A 21,822-nucleotide genomic window follows, 5' to 3' on the forward strand; every position below is an offset into this window, starting at 1 on the left:
AGGTTGGACACTGGGAACACGGGTCCTCACTGGGAGGATTTCTCTTCCTTCAACATCCAGGCTTCAGCCAGGCTTGGCAGAGGGGCTGGGAGCTGGAGCCTGCAGCCAGGATCTGGAGGACGATGTTTTAAGGTAGAAATAGTGGAAAGCAGGGCTCACACCCGTTACCCCAGCCCTCCCTTCTTCCCAAGCCCAAATCCCTTTGTTCCCAGTTTCTCTCCCTCCTTCCCCCCAGCACAGGGGGATGGGGATGGGGTTTGGAGTCAGGTCACAGGCTGGTGCTTCCTGCTGCTCCTTCCTCCTCAGCAAGAAGGGTTCTTCACAGTCCTGCCCTGCTCCCCATGGGGTCCCTCCATGGCAGAGTCCTCCACCAACCTCTGCTCCAGGAGTCCTTCCCACCAGGCCCAGAGCTGCTCCAGTTCCCAGGGCTTCAGGAACAGGCACCTCCCCTGGCCCGGGGGCTTCCACGGCTGCCCCATCTGACTCTATGGGCAGCAAATCCAAGTCCCAGTTCCCCCCTCAGGGAATGTTCCTCCACGTTCCTCCCTGAGTGCAGGGGCACAGCTGCCATGTCCCTGTGGGCTGCGGGGAAACTTCTGGTGGGCACCTTTTCCCCCTTCCCAGCCTCAGGATCTCCACCCCAGCTCTGCTCTCACCTCTTTCTGCTCCTCTGCTCAGCTCCTGCCCCAGTTCTTTCACATGCTCATCCCAGAGGATGCATCCATTGTTTCTCTCCAATGGCTCCTTGGCTGGTTTTGGAACTTCTCACCAGAGCCACCCATGGGACCCTTCTCCCAAGTACCAAAAAAAACCCACCCAACGAGCTCAGTGGTGCCAGTGGGAGCTTTGAAACAGGCTGTGGGGTGGAGGGGTTCATCTGAGGCAGGGTTAGAGCCTTGTGGCTTTGCTTGTGTCCCTGCTCAAATCTTTCCCTTCGTCCCCTCCCAGCCCAGACTGGAAAGAAGAATCCTCCCTGGGCTTTACTTACTGATTTTCTGCCTTTCCAGGGATGCAGCTGCTCAGCACAAGGAAGGGCTTGTGTTTTGGTGCCAGGGTGATAAATCCTGCAGCTTTATACCCTCAGCTTTCCCAAAGCCTCTTGTGGAAAGCAAACTCTGACTCCACGATGGTGCATGAGCTCATGAAACCTCCTTTTCAAAGCAGCTGTCAAGCCTGAAAAGAGGAAAAAAAAAAAAAAAAAAGAACCAAATCAGTTTTTTCTCTTGTTTCTGCAGGGGCTGAGCCCTCTGGTTCCTGCAGAGTGACACTTTTAAGATACATTTACCAGTCTGGGAACTGCATCATTAAAGCAGTAAGCACCTCGTGCTGGTTTGCACCAGTAGCAGCACACGAGGGATTTTGCACTCGTGGTGGTTGCACGTGCTGAGCCAGCAGAAAGAGATGCCAGCAGGAGGTTTCCTCCATCAAAGGTGCTTGTTGGGTTATGTAGGCCAAGCTGGTCCTTTGCTGTGGAGCCATGCCTGGAGGGAGATGTTTTGTGTCTGAAATCTCAGACTGAAGCAATCCCAGAAGCACAGAGTGGTGGGGTGGGAAGGGACCCCTGGAGATCACCCATCCAAGCCCTGCCAGAGCAGGATCCCCTAGAGCAGATCCCACAGGAACACATCCAGGAGGGTGGGAATGTCTCCAGGGATGGAGACTCCACCAGCTCCCTGGGCAGCCTGTCCCAGGGCTCTGCCACCCTCACAGCAAAGAAGTTTGTCCTCATGTTCAGCTTGACCCTCCTGGGCTCCAGGTTGTGCCCATTGCCCCTTGTCCTGTCCCTGGGCACCACTGGGAAGAGTCTGGCCCCATCCTCCTGCCACCCCCTGGAGATATTGATCAGCACTGAGCAGATCCCCCCTCAGCCTCCTCCTCTCCAGGCTCAACAGCCCCAGCTCTCCCAGCCTTTCCTCACAGGCAGATGCTCCAGCCCCCTCAGCATCTCAGTGCCCTGGGCTGGACTCTCTCCAGCAGCTCCTTGTCCTTCTGGAACTGGGCAGCCCAGCACTGGGCCCAGTTCTCCAGCTGGGGCCTCCCCAGGGCAGAGCAGAGGGGCAGGAGAACCTCCCTGACCTGCTGGCCACGCTCCCCTTGCTGCCCCCAGGATGGCATTGGCCTTCTTGGCCACCAGGGCACATTGTTGGCTCCTGGTCAGCCTGTTGACCACCAGGACCCCCAGGTCTTCTTCCCAGAGCTGTTTTCCAGCTCCTCAGTGTAAGGGGAGCCAGGACTTGGCTCCAGGAGCAGCTCAGCAGGTGCTGCTGCAATCACAGGGACAGCTACAATTAAAACAAGAGTGTGGGCAGGGGTGAGGGGGTTTCCTGGGTCCATGGTTGGACCCAGTGATCTCAGAGGTCTTTTCCATCCGTGACAATTCCGTGATGATTCTGTGAGGATGGTGGAAAAACATCCTTTCTGGGTGATTTTCCGTAGCCCAGTGGCTCTGTCTGGATGCAACAGGAGAGGAGCTGGAGGGTTTTACCTGGATGTGTGAGCCCATGGCTGCTGCTTCCTGGGATTTCCCCAGTGTTGGACACTGGGAAGGAGCAGGTCGTGCTCCCCACGCTGCTCCAGCCTGGCAGGGAGTGGTTCCCATGGCAATTGCTGAGTAAATGAATCAGGTTTGTTGTCTCCTGAATGGGCAAACCCCTGAGCTGTGCAAGGAGCTGGCTCGGGGACACGTCACACTGTCACCCTCCAGTCAGGTCCCCAGGGAGGGCAGGACCACCCCAAGCAGGGCAGGGCCCTTCAGCTCCCTGGCTTTGCAGGGTTCCACCTCAAGTTTTCCCTTTTCCTGGTTGTTTTGCATCAATCTGGTGCTCTAAGAAGCCTCTGTTGTGTTGTTCATGTCCCAGGGGTGGCTGCAATTTGTTCCCCTCCAGACCCCTGAACCCACCATGGCACCAAGACCTGGGCAAACACCCTGGAAATGACATTTTTGAAGGGCTGATCCCTTGGATAAAAAAGCAAATAAGCAATTTCCTGCTGGATTCTGCTCCTCTGAGTGCCCTTTTCCAGCTGCACCCACCAGGGCACCAAGGCCTGGGCAGACACATTGGAAATGACATTTTGAAAGGCTGATCCCTTGGAAGGAAAAGCAAATTCCTTCTGGATTCTGCTCTTTTCAAGTTCATTTTTCCAGCTGGGTTCTTCCAGCACGGTCAGAGCATCCCCAGCCTCTCCCAGAAGGGATGGGATCAGAGGATCAGATGCTGTTGCTTCCCCAGCTTGGCTGCTTCCTGCTGCACCCTGGACACAGCAGGTTAGAGGAGATGAAAAGCACACTAAAAATGGCAATTTCTGCCAACTTGGCCATAAAAATTTAAGAGGCTTCAATTAAGCAACAGGTTGGAAGCTGGAGCAATATTGTTTCGTAGGGCTCTAGTGGGCCTTGGAGACTTATCCCCTCCTAATGCTTCCCTGGGACAGAGCAGCAGCTCCCAACAACTGCAGTGGCAAGAAGTGGGATGCCAGAGAAAAGGGGACTTGGGGCTCTGGCAGGGATCACTCTGAAGCCCCTATTTCCAGGCAGGGTGCAAGGAGTGACACCTGATTCTGGAGCTCCCAACATAAGAAGGACATGGAGCTCCTGGAGAGAGAGGCCAGAGGAGGCCACTGAGATGTCCCAGGGCTGGAGCAGCTCTGCTCTGGAGCCAGGCTGGGAGAGTTGGGGTGTTCAGCCTGGAGAAGAGAAGGCTCCAGGGAGACCTTAGAGCAGCTTCCAGTGCCTGAAGGGGCTCCAGGAAAGCTGGGGAGGGACTTGGGACAAGGGCAGGGAGGGATGGGATGAGGGGGGTGGATGGAAACTGGAAGAGGGAGATTGAGGTGAGACATGAGGAGGAAATTCTTCCCTGTGAGGGTGGTGAGAGCCTGGCCCAGGTTGCCCAGGGAAGCTGTGGCTGCCCCATCCCTGGCAGTGTTGAAGGGCAGGTTGGATGGGGCTTGGAGCAGCCTGGGCTGGTGGGAGGTGTCCCTGCCCATGCAGGGGGTTGGATCCAGATGATCTTTAAGGTCTCTTTCCAACTCAAACCATTCTATGATTCCATGATTCTATGAAAGAGCATTTTCCACGTTTCCTAACCCTCGCTCAGAGAATCTTCCCCTACCTACAGTCTTACACCTCCTCCTGGGAAAGCACTCACTCATTTCCCTCCATCCCACACACTCATCCAGCTGATTCCCTCTGCTGTATCATCAGGCTGTGAATTAATTCAACACCAAGAAGTGACCTGGCAGGCACTGGTGGCCCAGCCATGTAGAGAACTTCATTGCACAGGAGCAGGAGATGTGTGGAAACTGGTTTTTGTGGGACAGGAGAGTGGTTTTTGCTTGGAAACCAGTGCTAAGAGTGAACCAGCCTGTTGGTAGAAGGATGGGAAAGAAAATGGGTTTGGAGGCAAGTGATGGAAATCATTTGGAGGTGGGAGCCAAGTGTCTCAACAGGGAGAGAGGGTGGAAAGGGCTGGGTTAGGAAGGTCATGAAGGAGAAAAACATCAGGGATGTAGGTAAAGTCATGATCTGGGTGCCTCTGCTGACCCCTCACCACGTTCTATGGGGAAGAGGATATTTTCAAGCAGAGGGGAAGCTGCTGCCTGGGGCCAGGGGAGCACAGAGTCCAGGTCCCTCTGTGCACCCCAAAGTGGCACCTGTGGAAGAGCTGGGCCAGGGTGGTCCAAGTAACCCACCCAGTGGCATCTGGCAGAACGAGGGGTGAATGTTTTGGTGGCTGTGGGGACACCCAGGAGGGAGAGGGCAGAGCTGATGGCAATTTAAAGCAGAGTTTGCACGTGGGTGAAGGAGGCAGCTCGTTGAGGGGGGAGCTGGAGGAGAGGTGTGGTTGCCCAGTGCAGCAAATGCTGGGAGGAGACACGGGGTCCTGGGAGCAAACCTGGGATGAGGCTCCAAAGGGGCTGCCCTTGACCTTTAGGAGAGCCCCAGGAGGTTTCAATGTTGCTATTTGATTTGCAAAATTATTTCCAAGGAAATGAGCAGCCAGAGGAGCCTGGAGCTCCACAATCCCATTTTTTCTCCCAGTGCTCATTCACCTCCAGCATCTGGGGACTCATGGGCTGTTTAACCCCCCTGAGCTCTGCTTCCAGGCACTGGAAGGGTTAAGATTTTACCCTTAAAGAGATTTTTTTGGTGCTTGCATGAAGGGAGCAAATGGCCCAGCAAAGGGAGGCAGCAAATACACAACTCCCAGCATCATTAACTGGGAGATGGTGCCAATGAGCTGTGTGAACACTGAGGTTTTTAAGCATTTTACAAGTGCTAAAGTTGCCTGGGATTGAAATTCTATGAAGCTGATGTTGTTTGATGTCTCATTAAAGAAGGGAGGTTTCTGGTTGTCACTTCGTGTGCAGCAAATGCAAACAGCCCCTCACCTAGATGGGGTGGCCCTGCCCATGGAAACAGGAGCAGAACTGCCCCGACCTCCTGCTGGAAACATCTCCACCACGTTTCCACATCTCCCCTAGGGCACGAAGTTAAACCTGCAGGTGAAGAAAACAGAGCTACCATGAGAGAGAGAGATGATAGATGAATAGATAGATAGGTAGATGATAGATAGATACAGAGAATCATAGAATCATAGAATCATAGGGGTTGGAAGGGACCTCGAAAGATCATCTAGTCCAACCCCCAGAGAGATGAGTGATAAATAGATTAATAGATATTTAGATAGATGGATAGATAGATAGATAGATGATAGATAGATAGATAGATGAGTAGATAGATGGATAGATAGGTAGATGACAGATAATTGATTAATAGATATTTAGATAGATAGATAATAGATAAATAAGGATTGATTATTGATTGATTAATAGAGATTTAGATAATAGATTAGAGAGAAAGATAGATAGATAGATAGATAGATAGATAGATAGATAGATAGATAGATAGATGGATTGATAAATAGATTAATAGATAGATAATTAATAGATAGGTGAATATATAGATGGATAGATAGATAGATAATTGATAGATGAATAGATATTTAGATAATAGAAAGATGATAGATGATTGATTGATTAATAGATATTTAGATAGATAATAAATTGATGATTGATAGATATTTAGATAGATTAATAGATTAATAGATAGGTAGATGATAGATAATTGATTGATTGATTAATAGATATTTAGATAGATAATAAATTGATGATTGATAGATATTTAGATAGATTAATAGATTAATAGATAGGTAGATGATAGATAATTGATTGATAGATGAACAGATATTTAGATATTTAGATAAATAGATAACAGATAAATAGATAGATGAAAGATTATTGATTGATTGATTAATAGATATTTAGATAGATAGATAGGTAGATAGATAGACAGACAGACAGGCAGGCAGGCAGGGCAGGAAGAAGGGCAGTGGCAGAGGGAGGCTGTGCTGACCAGCCTCCACCACCACAACCTCCTTCCTCCCTATCTGTGCAGAGCAAATCCTTCTTCTCAGGCCAGCCAGACCCACCCTGCTGGGAGGGAGACAGGTCAGCCTGGCCCTCTGTGTTCAGCCCGGCCACTTGGTAACTGATGGCTGTGATCCCCAGCAGCTGGGATCAAGAGAGTTTAAAAAGCATGTCAGTAATTAATTAAGTATTAATGATTGTGCAAGCATGAGGATGGGAGTTTGTCAGCCTTAATTAGAGGCTGGATCTGAGTTTCTCTGAGTGTGAGAAGGGAGGGGAAGGTTTGGGCAGCCCTTGGAAAGAGGAGCAGAACTGGAGCTCAGAGCTGCTCTCCTGCAGGAACCAAGGGCAGAACTTGTCCCTCCTGCCTTTCCCTGCTTCTCCTTTTGCTTTTATGGGTTGGTGGGTTTTACTCCCCTTCAAAGAGAAGCAGCTCAGCTTGGCTGGTAGCAGAGCAGATTGTAGGTGAGCAGCTCAGCAGCCTGTGCTGGTCCAGTGCTGGAGCTCTCCTAGATTAGCATTGGGTGGAAGAGGGGAAAGTCATTCTAGCCTGGAGAAGAGAAGGCTCCAGGGAGACCTTAGAGCACCTTCCAGTGCCTGAAGGGGCTCCAGGAAAGCTGGGGAGGGGCTTGGGACAAGGGCAGGGAGGGATGGGATGAGGGGGATGGATGAAAACTGGAAGAGGGAGATAGAGGTGAGACATGAGGAGGGAATTCTTGGCTGTGAGGGTGGTGAGAGCCTGGGACAGGTTGCCCAGGGAAGCTGTGGCTGCCCCATCCCTGGCAGTGTTGAAGGGCAGGTTGGATGGGGCTTGGAGCAACCTGGGCTGGTGGGAGGTGTCCCTGCCCATGCAGGGGGGTTGGATCTAGATCATCTTTAAGGTCCCTTCCAACCCAAACCAGTCTGGGATTCTAGAATTCTGTGATTCTCTCAAGCAGAAGAGCCCTCTGCCCGGGTTCTGCTGCCCAGGAGGGGCCGCAGGGGAGAGGGATCAAATCCAATTAGCATCTCTCCCATTTGCATTATTTCCATGGCCAAGGTCAGTGGGTTTGCTCTTGTGGGCAGGAAATTCAAACGTTCCACGTCTGAAATGAGTTGCTCAGGCAGCTCTGTTGGGCTGAGGGCTTTGCTTGAGGCTGCAGCCCCAAGAGAGCACCCGCTTTGGTGAGAAGGGGGTTAAGGACCTTCTGGGTGGGTTCACCACAGCATGAACCCCAGGGCTTGTGGGGCACTGGGACTCCAGTGCCAAGGCAAGAAGGACAACTGGAGTGTGGATGGGGCTGGTCTCCCCTCACCTCCTTGTCTCCAGGCTGGACACCCCCAGCTCCCTCAGCTGCTCCTCCTCACCCTTGTGCTCCAGCCCCTTCCCCAGCTCCCTTGCCCTTCCCTGGACACGCTCCAGCCCCTTCAGGTCCTTCTTGTCATGAAGGGTCCAAAACTGACCCCAGCATTCCAGGTCTGGCCCCACCAGTGCTGAGGGCACTTCAGGGCAGGAAACCCTGTGGAAGAATTTAGCCCTTTGGTTTGAGTTGTTCTCTGCAAGGGGCAGTGTTTGGAAGGTAAAACCACACCTGGGGCTGAGCAATCTCCTCTGGAGGATCTCAGGGAGCATCCCAAGGGCTGTGGCTCAGTGGGCCTGGCAGTCCTGCCCTGACCCAGCCAGTGATGCTGCTGTGGCCCAGGCAGTAACAGAGCAGCTGCCTTCAGAGATAACTGGAAATAAAAGGGGAGGACAGGAAGTGACCACATCAGAGACTGGGTTCATTGCTCACCAGTTCCACCTGGGAAAAGTGAAGGGAGCTTTGGGACCAAATTACCTTTGGATGTTGAGGCAGGATCTGGGCAATGTGGCTTCCCTGTTTTCTGCAGAGCCCCTTCTCTAATGATGATGCTTCTCCCTCTGGACTGGTCCCACACCCTTCTCTGGCTGCTGCTCAGTTGAGAGCTTGTTTCTGATTACAAATTACAGAGCAGGAGGGAAGCAGGGAGCCTGTCCAGCTGTAATTGTGCCAGAGGTGCCAGGTAACAGCTCTTGATGAGCCCCCTGGGGAGAGGAGTTCCCTGACTTGCTCTAGGGAGGGAAGGTCCAACCCTGCCAGCTCAGGGAGGTTGTTCTCCAAGATGTTGCCTGTAGGGATTGATCTGGCAAACTTCAGATGAAGCCTCGATGCAACCCTGCTTCCCACCCAGCTGGTGATGGAGGGGGAAGTGCAGGGATTCCTGGTGCCAATCCCTTGGGAAATGCTTTAGTTGCATCTCAGGGGTCTGCTGGGAGGCACGTCCAGCAGCAAGAAATCCTGCCCTGGGCTGCAGAGACAGAAGAGACAGGGCTTAACAGAAGCCAAGGCAGCTCCGAGGGGCCTGGGTCCCACCCCCCAGGCTCCATGGCCACGAGTTTCACTGGGGAAGTTCCCTTGCAAAAGGAGCTTCCCTGAAGCCTCCTTTGCTCCCAGACACAAGGGTGCTTTCCTCCAAAAGAGGGAGAACCTTTACACTGCAGAGCAGAAACCTCCACGGGTGTCACACGGATCAAGAGGCTTTTTCTGCTCTTCAGTGTCACCCATTTGGAGAGCAGTGGGGAGAGGAGAGCTCTTGGCACGGGGCAGGGAAGGGCTGTTGCACCTGCCACATGTTTTCCTGCATGTTTAGGAAGCCAAAAAAAAAGAAAACCAAAAGAGGGCATGTTTGGTGTGAGTGTGTGCCCGGGGTTGTGGGTGTGAAGAGGCAAGAAGTCCCTGGGGCCAGCAGGCTTTTGGGGAGATGAACCCAGTTTTCCTTCAGAGAATCACACAGAATCAACAAGGATGGAGAAGAGCTTTAAGATCATCAAGTCCAGCCTATGACCTGACACCACCACATCTCCAGACCACGGCACTAAGTGCCACCTCCAGCCTTTCCTTGAGCACCTCCAGGGATGGTGCCTCCACCCCTTCCCTGGGCAGCCCATCCCAAGGTCTGATCACCCTCTCCATGAGGAAGTGCTTCCTGATGACCAACCTAAACCTCCCCTGGAGCAGCTTCAGGTCACCTCCTTCATGCCACAGGGGTAGCCAGTCCTCCTGGTCCCAGCTACCAAATGGCCATAACTCTGTTAATGAAGTTGCATTGATCAGGCTTTAATTAATCACTCAGCCCATACACCTCCTGCAAACATGGTGCTGGCTCCTGAGCACCGTGCCTCAAACCCAACCCTGGCTGAGCAGGAACAAGGGTGTGAGCTGGACAGCTGATGGCAACCCCAGGGTTTGCTGATCCCATCACCTCCACGCAGAACTAAATTCAAAGGGCTTAAAAGATTCGTGGGGAGCTGGGCTTGGAAGAAAGCTGCTGCCATCTGAGGCTGTGATTATTTATTCTCCTTTATCACACAACGTGGAACATATGGGCCCCTTTCTCCACCACGGATGACTAAGTGATGGCATCTGGTGCTCTATTATATTGCAAGTGTAAAGCAAATGAGAAAAGATCTCCTCCAAGCAGCATTCTGCTCTTGTCACAAAGATGCTCTTCATTTTTTGCATTCCAAGGTGCTGCTTTGCTGACTTTCAAAGCCACCCCCTTCAGAGCCAGGCCTGGTTCTTGAAGGATGCTGAGATTGGTGGGAACTCTTCTGGTTTGGTTTTTTTTTTTTCCCTTAATGCCTCAGCTGGTCTCTGCAGGTGGGATCCATCCCTCTCTCACCTGCTGCATCTCAGCACCTGCTGCACGTGTTGGCTGCTCTGCAGATCAGAAAGTCACAGAGTGGTGGGGTTGGAAGGGACCTCTGGAGATCATCCATCCAACCCTCTAACAGAGCAGGATCCCCTAGAGCAGATCCCACAGGAACACATCCAGGAGGGTGGGAATGTCTCCAGGGATGGAGACTCCGTGACCTCTCTAGTCAAAGTCATGTCATGGCCTTCCCTTGCAGCAGCACCTCTTGCTCCCCTCCTTAAAAACATTATGTAAATGGTGCTTTGGGGGCTCTTCTGTGACAAGAAAGGAGGTTGGAGTGAGGGACAAGAGGAACCAGCCTCAAGTTGTGCCAGGGGAGGCTGAGGTTGGAGCTTGGGAACAGTTTCTCCCTGGCAAGGGTTGTCAGGGCCTGGCCCAGGCTGCCCAGGGCAGGGGGGAGTCCCCATCCCTGGAGGGGTTTCCAAGCCCTGGAGATGGTGCTGAGGGACATGGGGCAGGGGTGGCCTGAGCAGGGCTGGGCTGGCTGATCTTCAAGCTCTTTCCCAGCCAGATTCCAGGATTCTCAGAGAAGGGAGATGACAGCAGCCCAGAACACCAGGTTGGAAAGGACCTCCGAGCCCTTCAAGGCTGAGGTGCTGTGCCCCGCTGCTCGTCCCCGGCGTCCCCTGACCCCAAACTCCTCCCTCTCTTGCAGCTGACCTACCTGCCCCCCCCCTGGGGCGAATGCCGCTCGCCGGACATGGGCTTAGACTTCTTTCCCGTTTACAGCGTCACGGCCTGCAGGATCGACTGCGAGACCCGCTACATCGTGGAGAACTGCAACTGCAAAATGGTCCACATGCCGGGTGGGTGGCCTCGGGGGCAGGGCCCTGCCCTCCAGCCAGCCTCTGGGCAAGGAGGGTTGGCCAGCTGGACGGGGATCAGGGGTGGCAGGAGCTGGGAATAGCTCACCCGGAGGAAAGAAGGTTCCTTCTGGCTTCTGGGGAATCGTGGAATCGGAGAATGGTGGGAAGGGACCCCTGGAGATCATCCATCCAAGCCCTGCCAGAGCAGGATCCCCTAGAGCAGATCCCACAGGAACACATCCAGGAGGGTGGGAATGTCTCCAGGGATGGAGACTCCACCAGCTCCCTGGGCAGCCTGTCCCAGGGCTCTGCCACCCTCACAGCAAAGAAGTTTGTCCTCATGTTCAGCTTGACCCTCCTGGGCTCCAGTTTGTGCCCAGTGCCCCTTGTCCTGTCACTGGGCACCACTGGGAAGAGTCTGGCCCCATTCTCCCTCTGGAAATACTGAGCAGCATTTATGAGCTCATAAGCTCCAAGAGATGTCAGGTGGATGTCAACATGTCCAAGCTCTCTCTGTCTTCTCAAGCCCTCCATCACTGGGCACCACTGAGAAGAGACACTCCCATTCTTCTGGACACCCACCTGTCAGATATTAATGTACCTTAATAAGATCCCCCCTCAGTCTTCTCCTCTCCAGACTAAACAGCCCCAGGTCTCCCAGCCTTTCCTCATCAGACAGATGTTCCAGTCCCTTCATCATCCTTGTAGCCTCCATTGGACTCTCTCCAGTCAATCCCTGTCCCTCATGAACTGGGCAGCCCAGAACTGGTCACAACCCTCCAGATGTGGCCTCACTAGAGCAGAGTAGATGGGGAGGAGAACCTCCCCCCACCTGAAATGCCCTGAAATAGGAGCAAGACTTGGCAGAGGGACGTGGGGCTGATTTCCCCTCATTTCCTTGTGGTCCCCACCAAGAGCCCAGTGGTCCCCAGTTCCCCCATGGCAGCAGTGGGTGATGCCCACTGATGGGTGGGTGATGGCCACTGATGGACGTGTCCTTTCCCTGCAGGGGATGCTCCCTTCTGCACCCCGGAGCAGTACAAGGAGTGTGCAGAGCCTGCACTTGGTGAGTACCAAGAGACATCCCTGGGTTCCACAGGTGTCCCAGGCTGGAGGGACTTCCAGCAGCCTGTGTCCTCCTGCCTGGCAGGACTGGGGTGACCTAGAGCAGCTGCAGCCAAGTGATGGGTTTTGATGAGACCCAACTTGTTGGGAAGGGCTGGATGCATCCTGAGGTAAAGTTTCTTGGGGTTCTAGGTGGGGCATGGGGCTCCATCAGCACAGAAACCCTCAGGATAACAGGACAGGGAGGAGGGGACACCTCCTGGTCTGGGTTGGGGGTGGAGGGACCCATTCTAGGTCTGGTTTTAGGAGGCTCAATCACTCCACGTGCCCCAGGCAGGTGCTGGTGATGGAGTGTAGCCTCCAGGAAAAGGTCTCTCCCCAAGATGGTGGGGATGGACATGAAGTGGGAGAAGAGCCAGGGCTGGGTTTCCTGCAGCTCTTCTGAGATGTGACTCCTTGGTCCCTGTCTGGGTGGCATGTCCTCTGCTCCCACAGCTCCTGTGTGTCCCTGACTCCACCAGCTCTAACTCTGTGACCTTCTCCAGGTTTGCTTGCTGAAAAGGACAGCAATTACTGTATCTGCAGGACACCTTGTAACCTGACCAGGTACAACAAAGAGCTCTCCATGGTCAAGATCCCCAGCAAGACCTCAGCCAAATACCTGGAGAAGAAGTTCAACAAGTCAGAAAAATATATCTCGTGAGTGTGGCAGAAACAGAGCCCTGCTTGGTGGGAGGGAGTGTTTGTGCCAAGACCAGACCTTGCCAGTGCCTCCATCACCAAGCAGAGGTCCATCCTCCAGGGATGGTCAGGAGGAAACCCTTGAAGAGAGGAGGTGCAGGTTGATTTCTTCTCAGCTGATGTATTTCCAGACAACTGGATGTTCCTTCCCTGGCCTTGTCTTCATGACCATACTCCATAACCACCAAAAAGTGGTGTAAAAACTCCTCTTATTTTGCCAGGGAAGCCCCATCTTGCTGGCCCTGCATGAGATGGGGCTGCTTTCTACCTACATCTGGGCTGTGGACCTCAAGACAGCCACTGGTAGGGACCTCTCCCAGCTCTGGGACATTCCTGCCCTGTGGAGGCAGTGAGAGTTATTCCACATGAATCATCCGTGGGGCTCTTGCTGTTACCATCCAAGGGAGATCTCAGATCCCGAGAGATCTTGAGGAAACATCTTCCAGCTTCTACTAAGGTCCTTATGGTGCCCTGTGGTCTTGGTCTCCAGGAGGTCCCGTGGGCTGCTGAGGACCCTAAGAAGAGACCAGTTAGGACAGGAGGGGAACAAAGCCCCAAATTCCCTTTTTTCCCCAAGCACAGGAGGCTTCTGGTGGCTGCTGGTGCCTGATGTTGTTCTCCTCTTTCTACAGAGAGAATATTCTTGTGCTGGACATATTTTTTGAAGCACTCAACTACGAGACAATTGAGCAGAAGAAAGCCTATGAAGTGGCAGCCTTACTTGGTAAGGAGACCTTCTGGAGTCTGTGGGAACCTGTGCTGGAGTCTCTGTGTGTTTGGAAGGAGACAGATGCTGGGAATTGGTGCACAGCTTCTCTGCCTTGCCTTGAGGGTCCCAGCAAGGTCCTGACACCTTCCTGGCCAGCACATGTTCAACCCCATCTCTTATTTTCCTTCCAACACCAAGCCATCCCAGGAATGTCCCAGGGACCACAGCTAGTCCATGTATCACCTGTGAAAGGTTCATGTGAGGTTCTCCATCTCTTTGTGCTACCAAGGCCCTATTAGTTGGAAATCCTGGGGCTGAGTGGGGTGATGGGTGCTCTCTGTGGTGGCCCCCATGCTGGAAGGGCAGGGTGTGGAGGAGGACAGCTCTTCAAACCATTGACCATGCTCTTCAAACCATTGACCATGCTCTTTTCAAACCATTGACCATGCTCTTCAAACCATTGACCATGCTCTTTTCAAACCATTGACCATGCTCTTTGAACCATTGACCATGCTTCAAATCCTCCTCCTTTCCAGCCAGGACTCTCAGCTCTTTGCCTTTGTGTGGTGATCATCTCATCTTGATGGAGAAGGTGGAGGAATTGTTGAGTTGCTCCAACTGGGTCAAGCTTTGTGGGCACCAACTATGGATTTGGGTGCTTGGGACCTGTGGGGTTTGGGGGTGGAGGTGGTTGGTCAGAAGAAGCAAGCATGCTCTGTGCCCACAGACAGCCTTGTAGCCCCTCCTGGGTGCCACCTCACATCCCTCTTGGGATGCAGGGAGTGAGCAGCACCTTTGCTGGAAAGCTGGAGCCATCCCAGGGGGGTTGGGTGCTGGGACCCTGCCCCAGGATGGGGACACTGCAGGGGGGCAGAGCACCCCAAGTCCCATTGGATGCCCCCTTGTCACCCCTGCAGGGAGGAGGAGGAGGAGCCTGGGGATGAAGCCTCTTTGACACAAGCCCACCTTGCATGTCCCCTCTCCCCAGGGCACTGTGGGCCTTGGGCAGAGCCTCATCCCCCCCCACCCCAACCAACACTTTGCCCCAAACACCCTTTTTTTCCCTCTTTTTCTTCTGTCTCCTGGACACCCCCATGAAGGTCCCACAGCCCCTCCACCCACGGGTGCCTTTGCTCTGAGGAGCAGTTGAACCACGAGGGTTGTGCAGCAAAACCCCTGGGATCTGTCTTCCCTGAAGGCCACAGTTTGGTGCAGCACAGCTCCCCGTGGCAGCAGGCTCTTCCCAAGTAGATCCCTGGAAGTCTCCTCTCCCCATGGTGCCTCCTCCCCAGCCCTGGCAGAGACAACCTCAAGATGTTCCTCTACCAAAGCACGACTTCTCCCTTTGCCTTTGGCAGGTTTTTCTGGAGCTTCTTCTCAGCTCCAGAGGACATTGCCTAGTTTTTCTCCAGCATCTTTCTCCTTCCCCAGCCCAGTTTGGGAACTGGGGTTTGGGATTCCTGGGAGGAAGCCAGCTTGGACAGGTGGCTCCCTCAGATGTGTGGTGTCACATCTTCACCAGCCTTCCAACTGAGCAAGAAGAATGCTTTGGTGGCCCTCAACATCCTTCCTGGGATGGCTTTCATGGCATTAGAGCTGTTGGTGTTCCTGAGGGTCCAACTCTTGGGGGATGGCAGCACCCAAGCTGCATCACAGGTGCTTCTAAGAGCATTTGCCCCAGGGCTAACACTGTCCCTGTGCTGTTGTCTCTCCCAGGTGACATTGGAGGCCAGATGGGGCTCTTCATCGGTGCTAGCATCCTCACTATCCTTGAGCTCTTTGATTATATCTATGAGGTAAGACCCTCCTTCTCCTCCCCGTTCCTCTGGTGGGCTGGGGGTTTGCCAGGCTGGGGTGGTCACCGAGCAGGACCCTCCAATGTGCCCACCTGGGTGATGAATGTTAATGAACGATGCTCTATAATGAATGCTCTATAATTAATGCTCTAGCACAGGGGTCCTGGCTGTCCCCACGGGGGGCATCATGCAGCCATGGCACAGCCTGCCCAGGCTCCCCTGGCACCTGTCTCTGCTAATGAGGGTTGCTTCTCCTTTGGGCTAATTAAGCAGCACCTTCATGTGGCTGTGCTGCTTCCCACCCTGGAGCTTGCAGTGCCTGGGGTGCTGGGGACCTCTTGTCCCCATCCCCAGTTGGGCTTCTCCCAGCAGCAGCTGTTTGCACCTTCCTGTGAAATTCCCTTGGATTCATGGCTGAGTCCCAGCCCAGCCAGGAGAAGCAGCACCTTGAGCTGGAGGTGGGAACACCCATCCCTGTCCTCTGCTGCCTGCAGCCCTGGAGCAAGGAGCTTTCTAGGAAGCACTGAGATGAGCTGGAGTGTGGTCCCCTGGCCCCATGGTGGCCCAGAGCAGCCTCTCCAGAGAAAAGTGCAAGTTCTCTTTCGTGGGAATGGCTGCAAGAAGCATTCCTGAGGGAATTCCTGAGGGGAAGGTGCTGTATCATAGAGAACCATGGAATTGTTTAGGTTGGAGAAGACCTTCAAGATCATGGAGTCCAACCACAATCCAGCTACCACAACCATTGAACTGTATCCACATCTCCAGGGATGGCAACTCCACCACCTCCCTGGGCAGCCCATTCCACCAGTCCAGGCTGCTCCAAGCTCCATCCAACCTGCCCTTCAACACTGCCAGGGATGGGGCAGCCACAGCTTCCCTGGGCAACCTGGGCCAGGCTCTCACCACCCTCACACTCAAGAATTTCCTCCTCATCTCCAACCTCAATCTCCCTCTTCCAGTTTTCACCCATCCCCCTCATCCCATCCCTCCCTGCCCTTGTCCCAAGCCCCTCCCCAGCTTTCCTGGAGCCCCTTCAGGCCCTGGAAGGTGCTCTAAGGTCTCCCTGGAGCCTTCTCTTCTCCAGGCTGAACACCCCAACTCTCCCAGCCTGGCTCCAGAGCAGAGCTGCTCCAGCCCTGGGATCATCTCTGTGGCCTCCTCTGGCCTCTCTCCAGGAGCTCCATGTCCTTCTTCTGTTGGGGGCTCCACAACTGGACCCAATGCTCCTGGTGGGGTCTCACAGGGGAGGATCACCATATATCTCCATGGGACCAGGAATTTTTTTTTAATCCCATGGGACATCACAGTTATTGGTGGCTGTTTCATCAACGTTTTCCAAGCCAGGTGGGTGCCCAGGGATGTCAGGAACCTCAATCCCTGCTCCAGCCTCACTGAGGCATCTTGTAAAACCTCCTGACATTATTAAAGTCGGGCTGGTGGCTTCATGTTTTAAGACAAGTCACTCCCTGTCGTGGTCCCTCCTGGGCACCTCCTGGTGCTCAGTGGAATTATTCTGCAATAAACTAGGTTGAAAATTACAAGCAGAAAGCTCCTAATGGCTCTGGAGTGCCAAGAAAACCTCAGAGCTCAGGCTGAATGCACACAATATTTCATTAAAATGGTCTAGTCTTGGCTTTGGTGGCCTTCTGTCATAAGAAGGTGATAAGAAACCTCCCAAAGTTTGGCTTCTTCTTCTCTTTTTACTCCTTTGGTTGATGTCTGCTGGTAAAACTTCTCAAATCCTTTCCTCTTCCTGGTTTTTCCCCTGTTGTTCTTTTTTTCTTCATCTATTTTGTGGGCAAACCTGGCTTAAGGGAGCCCCTGGCTCTTTGGAGAGGTTCCCTGGGGATCCACCAGCAGGTTCCCCCAGCCATGCCCTGCATGGGGCATCTTCATCATCACCTGGAACAGATATTTAACCCACACCAGGCAGGGAGAGAAGGAATAAAATATCTTAAAGAATGGGTTGGTCTAATTGGCTCATGGTTTCCTCAAGGTGGGGTTCAGAACACCTGAAGCTCAGCCAAACTCAACCAAAGCAGTTGTAAATTCTTGGAGGTCATCAGCAAATGGACAGGCTGGGAGAGCTGGGATGTTCAGCCTGGAGAGGAGAAGGTTCTGGGAGACCTGAGAGCAGCTTCCAGTGCCTGAAGGGGCTCCAGGAAAGCTGGGGAGGGGCTTGGGACAAGGGCAGGGAGGGATGGGATGAGGGGGATGGATGAAAACTGGAAGAGGGAGATTGAGGTGAGACATGAGGAGGGAATTCCAAGAGAAGGACTGCACTGAGCAAACAAAAGCAACCACGATCACAACAACAACAACAACAATAATAACAATAAATATTTATTATAATTACATCATCATAGAATCATGGAATGGTTTGGGTTGGAAGGAACCTTCAAGATCTAGATCCAACCCCTTGTATGGGCAGGGACACCTCCCACCAGCCCAGGTTGCTCCATCCAACCTGCCCTTCAACACTGCCAGGGATGGGGCAGCCACAGCTTCCCTGGGCAACCTGGGCCAGGCTCTCACCCCCCTCACAGGGAAGAATCCTTCCCCCCATGTCTAAGGCTGCCCCGTGGATGCTCCCTAACCCAACCCCCTTTTCTTTTTTGCAGCTGATCAAGGAGAAATTACTCGACCTGCTCGGCAAGGAGGAGGAGGAAGGGAGCCATGATGAAAACGTGGTAAGAAGCCCCACGGGGAGAGAGGAGGAGATTTCCCAACAGCTGCTCCGTGGGCAGAGCTGCCCCGAACAGGAGTGAGCAGCACCTTTGCTGGAAGGCTGGAGCCATCCCAGGGGGGTTGGGTGCTGGGACCCTGCCCCAGGATGGGGACATTGCAGGGGGGGGGCAGAGCACCCCAAGTCCCATTGGATGCCCCCTTGTCACCCCTGCAGGGAGGAGGAGGAGGAGCCTGGGGATGAAGCCTCTTTGACACAAGCCCACCTTGCATGTCCCCTCTCCCCAGGGCACTGTGGGCCTTGGGCAGAGGCTCATCCATCCACCCACCCAACACTTTGCCACAAGCACCCTTTTTCCCCCCCCCCTTTTTCATCTGTCTCCTGGACACCCCCATGAAGGTCCCACAGCCCCTCCACCCACGGGTGCCTTTGCTCTGAGGAGCAGTTGAACCACGAGGGTTGTGCAGCAAAACCCCTGGGATCTGTCTTCCCTGAAGGCCACAGTTTGGTGCAGCACAGCTCCCCGTGGCAGCAGGCTCTTCCCAAGTAGATCCCTGGAAGTCTCCTCTCCCCATGGTGCCTCCTCCCCAGCCCTGGCAGAGACAACCTCAAGATGTTCCTCTACCAAAGCACGACTTCTCCCTTTGCCTTTGGCAGGTTTTTCTGGAGCTTCTTCTCAGCTCCAGAGGACATTGCCTAGTTTTTCTCCAGCATCTTTCTCCCTCCCCAATCCAGTTTGGGAACTGGGGTTTGGGATTCCTGGGAGGAAGCCAGCTTGGACAGGTGGCTCCCTCAGATGTGTGATGTCACAACTTCACCAGCCTTCCAACTGAGCAAGAAACCTCAAGATGTCTTGGGCAGAGGCTCATCCCCCCTGAGTCCTCAACCCCTTTTGAACCAACACTTTGCCCCAAGCACCCTTTTTCCCCCCCTTTTGCTTCTATCTCCTGGCCCCAGCGTTCACCTCCAGCGGGAGTTATTCCCAGAGTGGCTCAGTGGCCATCCCTGGGTGGGTGGGGGGGGTGGACAGGGAGCACCTGGAGGTCCTTGGAGTCAACCCTGTCCCCTTGCCTCTCTGTCCTCAGAGCACTTGTGACCCCCTGCCCAACCATTCGGAAACCATCAGCCACACTGTGACCGTGCCACTGCAGGCCACCCTGGGGACGCTGGAGGAGATCGCCTGCTGACACCATCCCACCAGTCCCCAGGGCCAGCACCCCAGGAAGGAAAACTGCACAGGAAAGCAGGGACCCAGCTCAGGTTTGCAACTGGGGGAGACAAAAAAAAAAACAACACAACAAACCACAACCAACAACAAACCACCACCAAAACAGACCAAAATTTAAAAAGCTCTATTAAAATGAATCGCTACGCATTAAATCAATATATATTCTATATATAGATACATACCCTGCCAAAACCAAGTGGGAGGCACCTTGGACTTGTGTTGTCCTTTCCTCTGGGGGGGTGGGGTGGTTTGTCTTCAAGAGGTGAAGGCAGCAGCTCATTTTTTTTTGGCTGGGCCAAAACAAAGAGACCACCAAGCTCAAAGCCAGGTCCTGCCAAAGGTCCAGAGCTCTTGCCTGGTCTTCTCCTGGCAAGATACTCCCTGCAGGTCTTTTGTTTTTTCTTTCTGGCCATCCCAAGCTGTCTTTGATAAGCTCTGTTCCTCTTTACAGTCTCTGATTTTCACTACCAGAAGGAACTCCCAGGCCCAGCCACCCCCTGAAACCACCATTACTAACGTCGTAGGCTGAGTTAGAATAAAGAGAACAAAAAGTCGCAGCTCTCGGATTCTTCCTCCCTTCTTGTCCTTCGTGTCAGTCTGTGATGAGTCTTAAGCTGAGCCGGGTCCCCCAAGGCCACCAGCACCCCGAGGTGAGCATCCCTGGAGAGGGGCTGGACTGGGGGGCTCTTGGTGGATCATCTCCCACCCCCCCACCCCCCCATCTGCTGTGTCCTGCTGCTCCAGCCTGGAGAGTCTGTCCGTGGGTGGGCACGGGCTGGGGAGGGGGGGAGGTTGGGGGAGGAGGCTCTTTATGTTACTTTTCTTACTTTTTTAAAAATTATTTTTAATTCTTTTATTATTTGACTTCTTTTTTTTTTATTATTTTACTTCTTTTCCCCCCCCCCCATGAATGGATTCTGTGCTTTCCCCTCATTCTCATGACTGATATTAAAGCTGGTCTTGTGGAAATGGCCGGGCTGTGTCATTTCTGCTTTGCCTCCTCCCACCCCAAGATGGAGATCTCCCCCCCCCAGTTCCTCCTCAACATAGGGTGAGGGGCAACCACCAGGATGAGCCCGTCCCAAGGGCTGTTCCTCACCCATCACCTCCTCCACCACGTCCTCACACACCTGCTGATGGGGGTGGCCACAAGCCCTGGCCACGCTCAGCTTCTCATGCTCCATGATGCTGGGGCCAAGTTGTGCACTGTGGGCATCTCCCTGTGCCAGCCTGGTCCCTGTAGTCCCTTCTGGACCAGTGGAGGGAGTTTGTGGCAGGCCTGGCTCAAGGTGACTCGCTGCAACTTCTCAAGGGTCTTGGCCATGGCCATTGGGTTGACCCAGCCCTCAAACCCAGCCTGGTCTGGGCTCCTCATGGTTTCCTGTCCCTTAAGCTCATGAATGGCTGGGAAGGGCCCCAGATCATAGATCCCTAAATGCCAGGTTGCAAGGGACCTCAAGGATCATCTGCTCCAACCTCTCTAGGTACTACTCTAGTTGATATGAGGTGGCTCAGCAGCCTGTCAAGCTGAGACTTCAAACTGTCCAAGGTGGGGGGGATCCACCACTTGCCTTTGGAGACTGTTCCAGTGTTTGAATGTCCTCATGGTGAAAAATCTACCTCTTGTGTCCTGGATCAACCCTGTTGTGTTCCAGGAGCAACTCGTGCCCATCACCCCTTGTCTTTTCCATGTGTAAGTAGGGAGTCTCCATCTTCTTGGGAGCCACCCCTGAAGTCCTGGAACATGGTCATAAGGTCTCCCTTGAACCTTCTCTTCTCAAGGCTGAACAAACCCAGCTCCCTCAACCTCTCCTCATATGGCAGGTCCTCCATGGTGGACCTTTGTACTCGAAGGAGCAGAAGTGTCTCCACCTTTGGGTTGGAATGCAAGGGTGAACTTGGAATTTTACAGGATCCAGGCCCCCAACATCTCCCCCTCCCCCCAAATGCAAAAGCAACTCAGAGGGTGTGGCTGGGGGATGAGCACTGCCAACACCCCCCAAACCACATGGAGGAGCTGGGACCATTTGACAGCTGAGGCTGGAGGAGATACCCCCAAAGTGGGCACATTTAGAAGCTCCTGGACTACTTTGCTAAATTCCTGGGGCATCCCTTTGCTACAAGAGGTGTTTGAAGAGCCTGGGGCTCAACCCAAAAAGAAGTCCTGTAGGGATCTCCAGCAAACTGCATTCCACCAATCCAGTGGGGGCAGCAGCAGCAGTGTAGGGTGGGGGTTGAGGGACAGGACCTGCCCCACTGACCCAAAAACCCTCTCACAAAGTCTCTGCCTGCTTGGAATCCTCTGGCCCCATGAATGGCCCAGCCCCTGGGATGGAAAGTGATCCCACACCCAGCCTTGGGGTGTCTCTGGGTTTTGGGAGATGCTGAGCCTGCAAACCCAGGGCTGGGGCTGGGGGCTGCCCTGGAGCACTCCCTGTTGGGACAGGAGGGAGGCAGAAGGTGGGAAAAGGTGACCTTCCAGCCATGACATCTCCCACCCCTCCATGTAGGTGGGTCACACTGGGCCATGTGCAGCAGCTTCAGCACTGGTGGATTTCTGCTCACCTGGAAGGTCTCCCCCATTCCCACCTCCTGTCACAAGATCTCCTCCTGAGGTTTCTCCAGCAGCAATGCTGATGGGCCAGGCTGCC

General features: G+C 53.8%; 1 protein-coding gene across 2 annotated transcripts in view; it reads left to right on the top strand.

Moving 5' to 3' along the window:
• Positions 1-20,140, top strand: part of LOC127394420 (acid-sensing ion channel 2-like) — a 93,429-nt gene extending 73,289 nt beyond the window's left edge. The window contains exons 4-12 of one of the 2 annotated variants that reach the window (XM_051640387.1): positions 10,796-10,946; positions 11,956-12,012; positions 12,557-12,710; positions 13,385-13,476; positions 15,178-15,257; positions 17,879-17,947; positions 19,029-19,203; positions 19,623-19,821; positions 20,126-20,140. In XM_051640387.1, coding sequence (XP_051496347.1) covers positions 10,796-10,946; positions 11,956-12,012; positions 12,557-12,710; positions 13,385-13,476; positions 15,178-15,257; positions 17,879-17,947; positions 19,029-19,130 — 705 coding nt within the window. In that variant the 3' untranslated portion in view covers positions 19,131-19,203; positions 19,623-19,821; positions 20,126-20,140. Of the gene's footprint in view, positions 1-10,795; positions 10,947-11,955; positions 12,013-12,556; positions 12,711-13,384; positions 13,477-15,177; positions 15,258-17,878; positions 17,948-19,028; positions 19,204-19,622; positions 19,918-20,125 lie in introns of those variants that run through there. The other variant, XM_051640386.1, reaches the window with a different exon arrangement.
• The last annotated feature ends 1,682 nt before the right edge of the window (positions 20,141-21,822 follow it).

This window comes from Apus apus, chromosome 25 (genome assembly GCF_020740795.1).
Source record: "Apus apus isolate bApuApu2 chromosome 25, bApuApu2.pri.cur, whole genome shotgun sequence".
NCBI lineage: Eukaryota > Metazoa > Chordata > Aves > Apodiformes > Apodidae > Apus > Apus apus.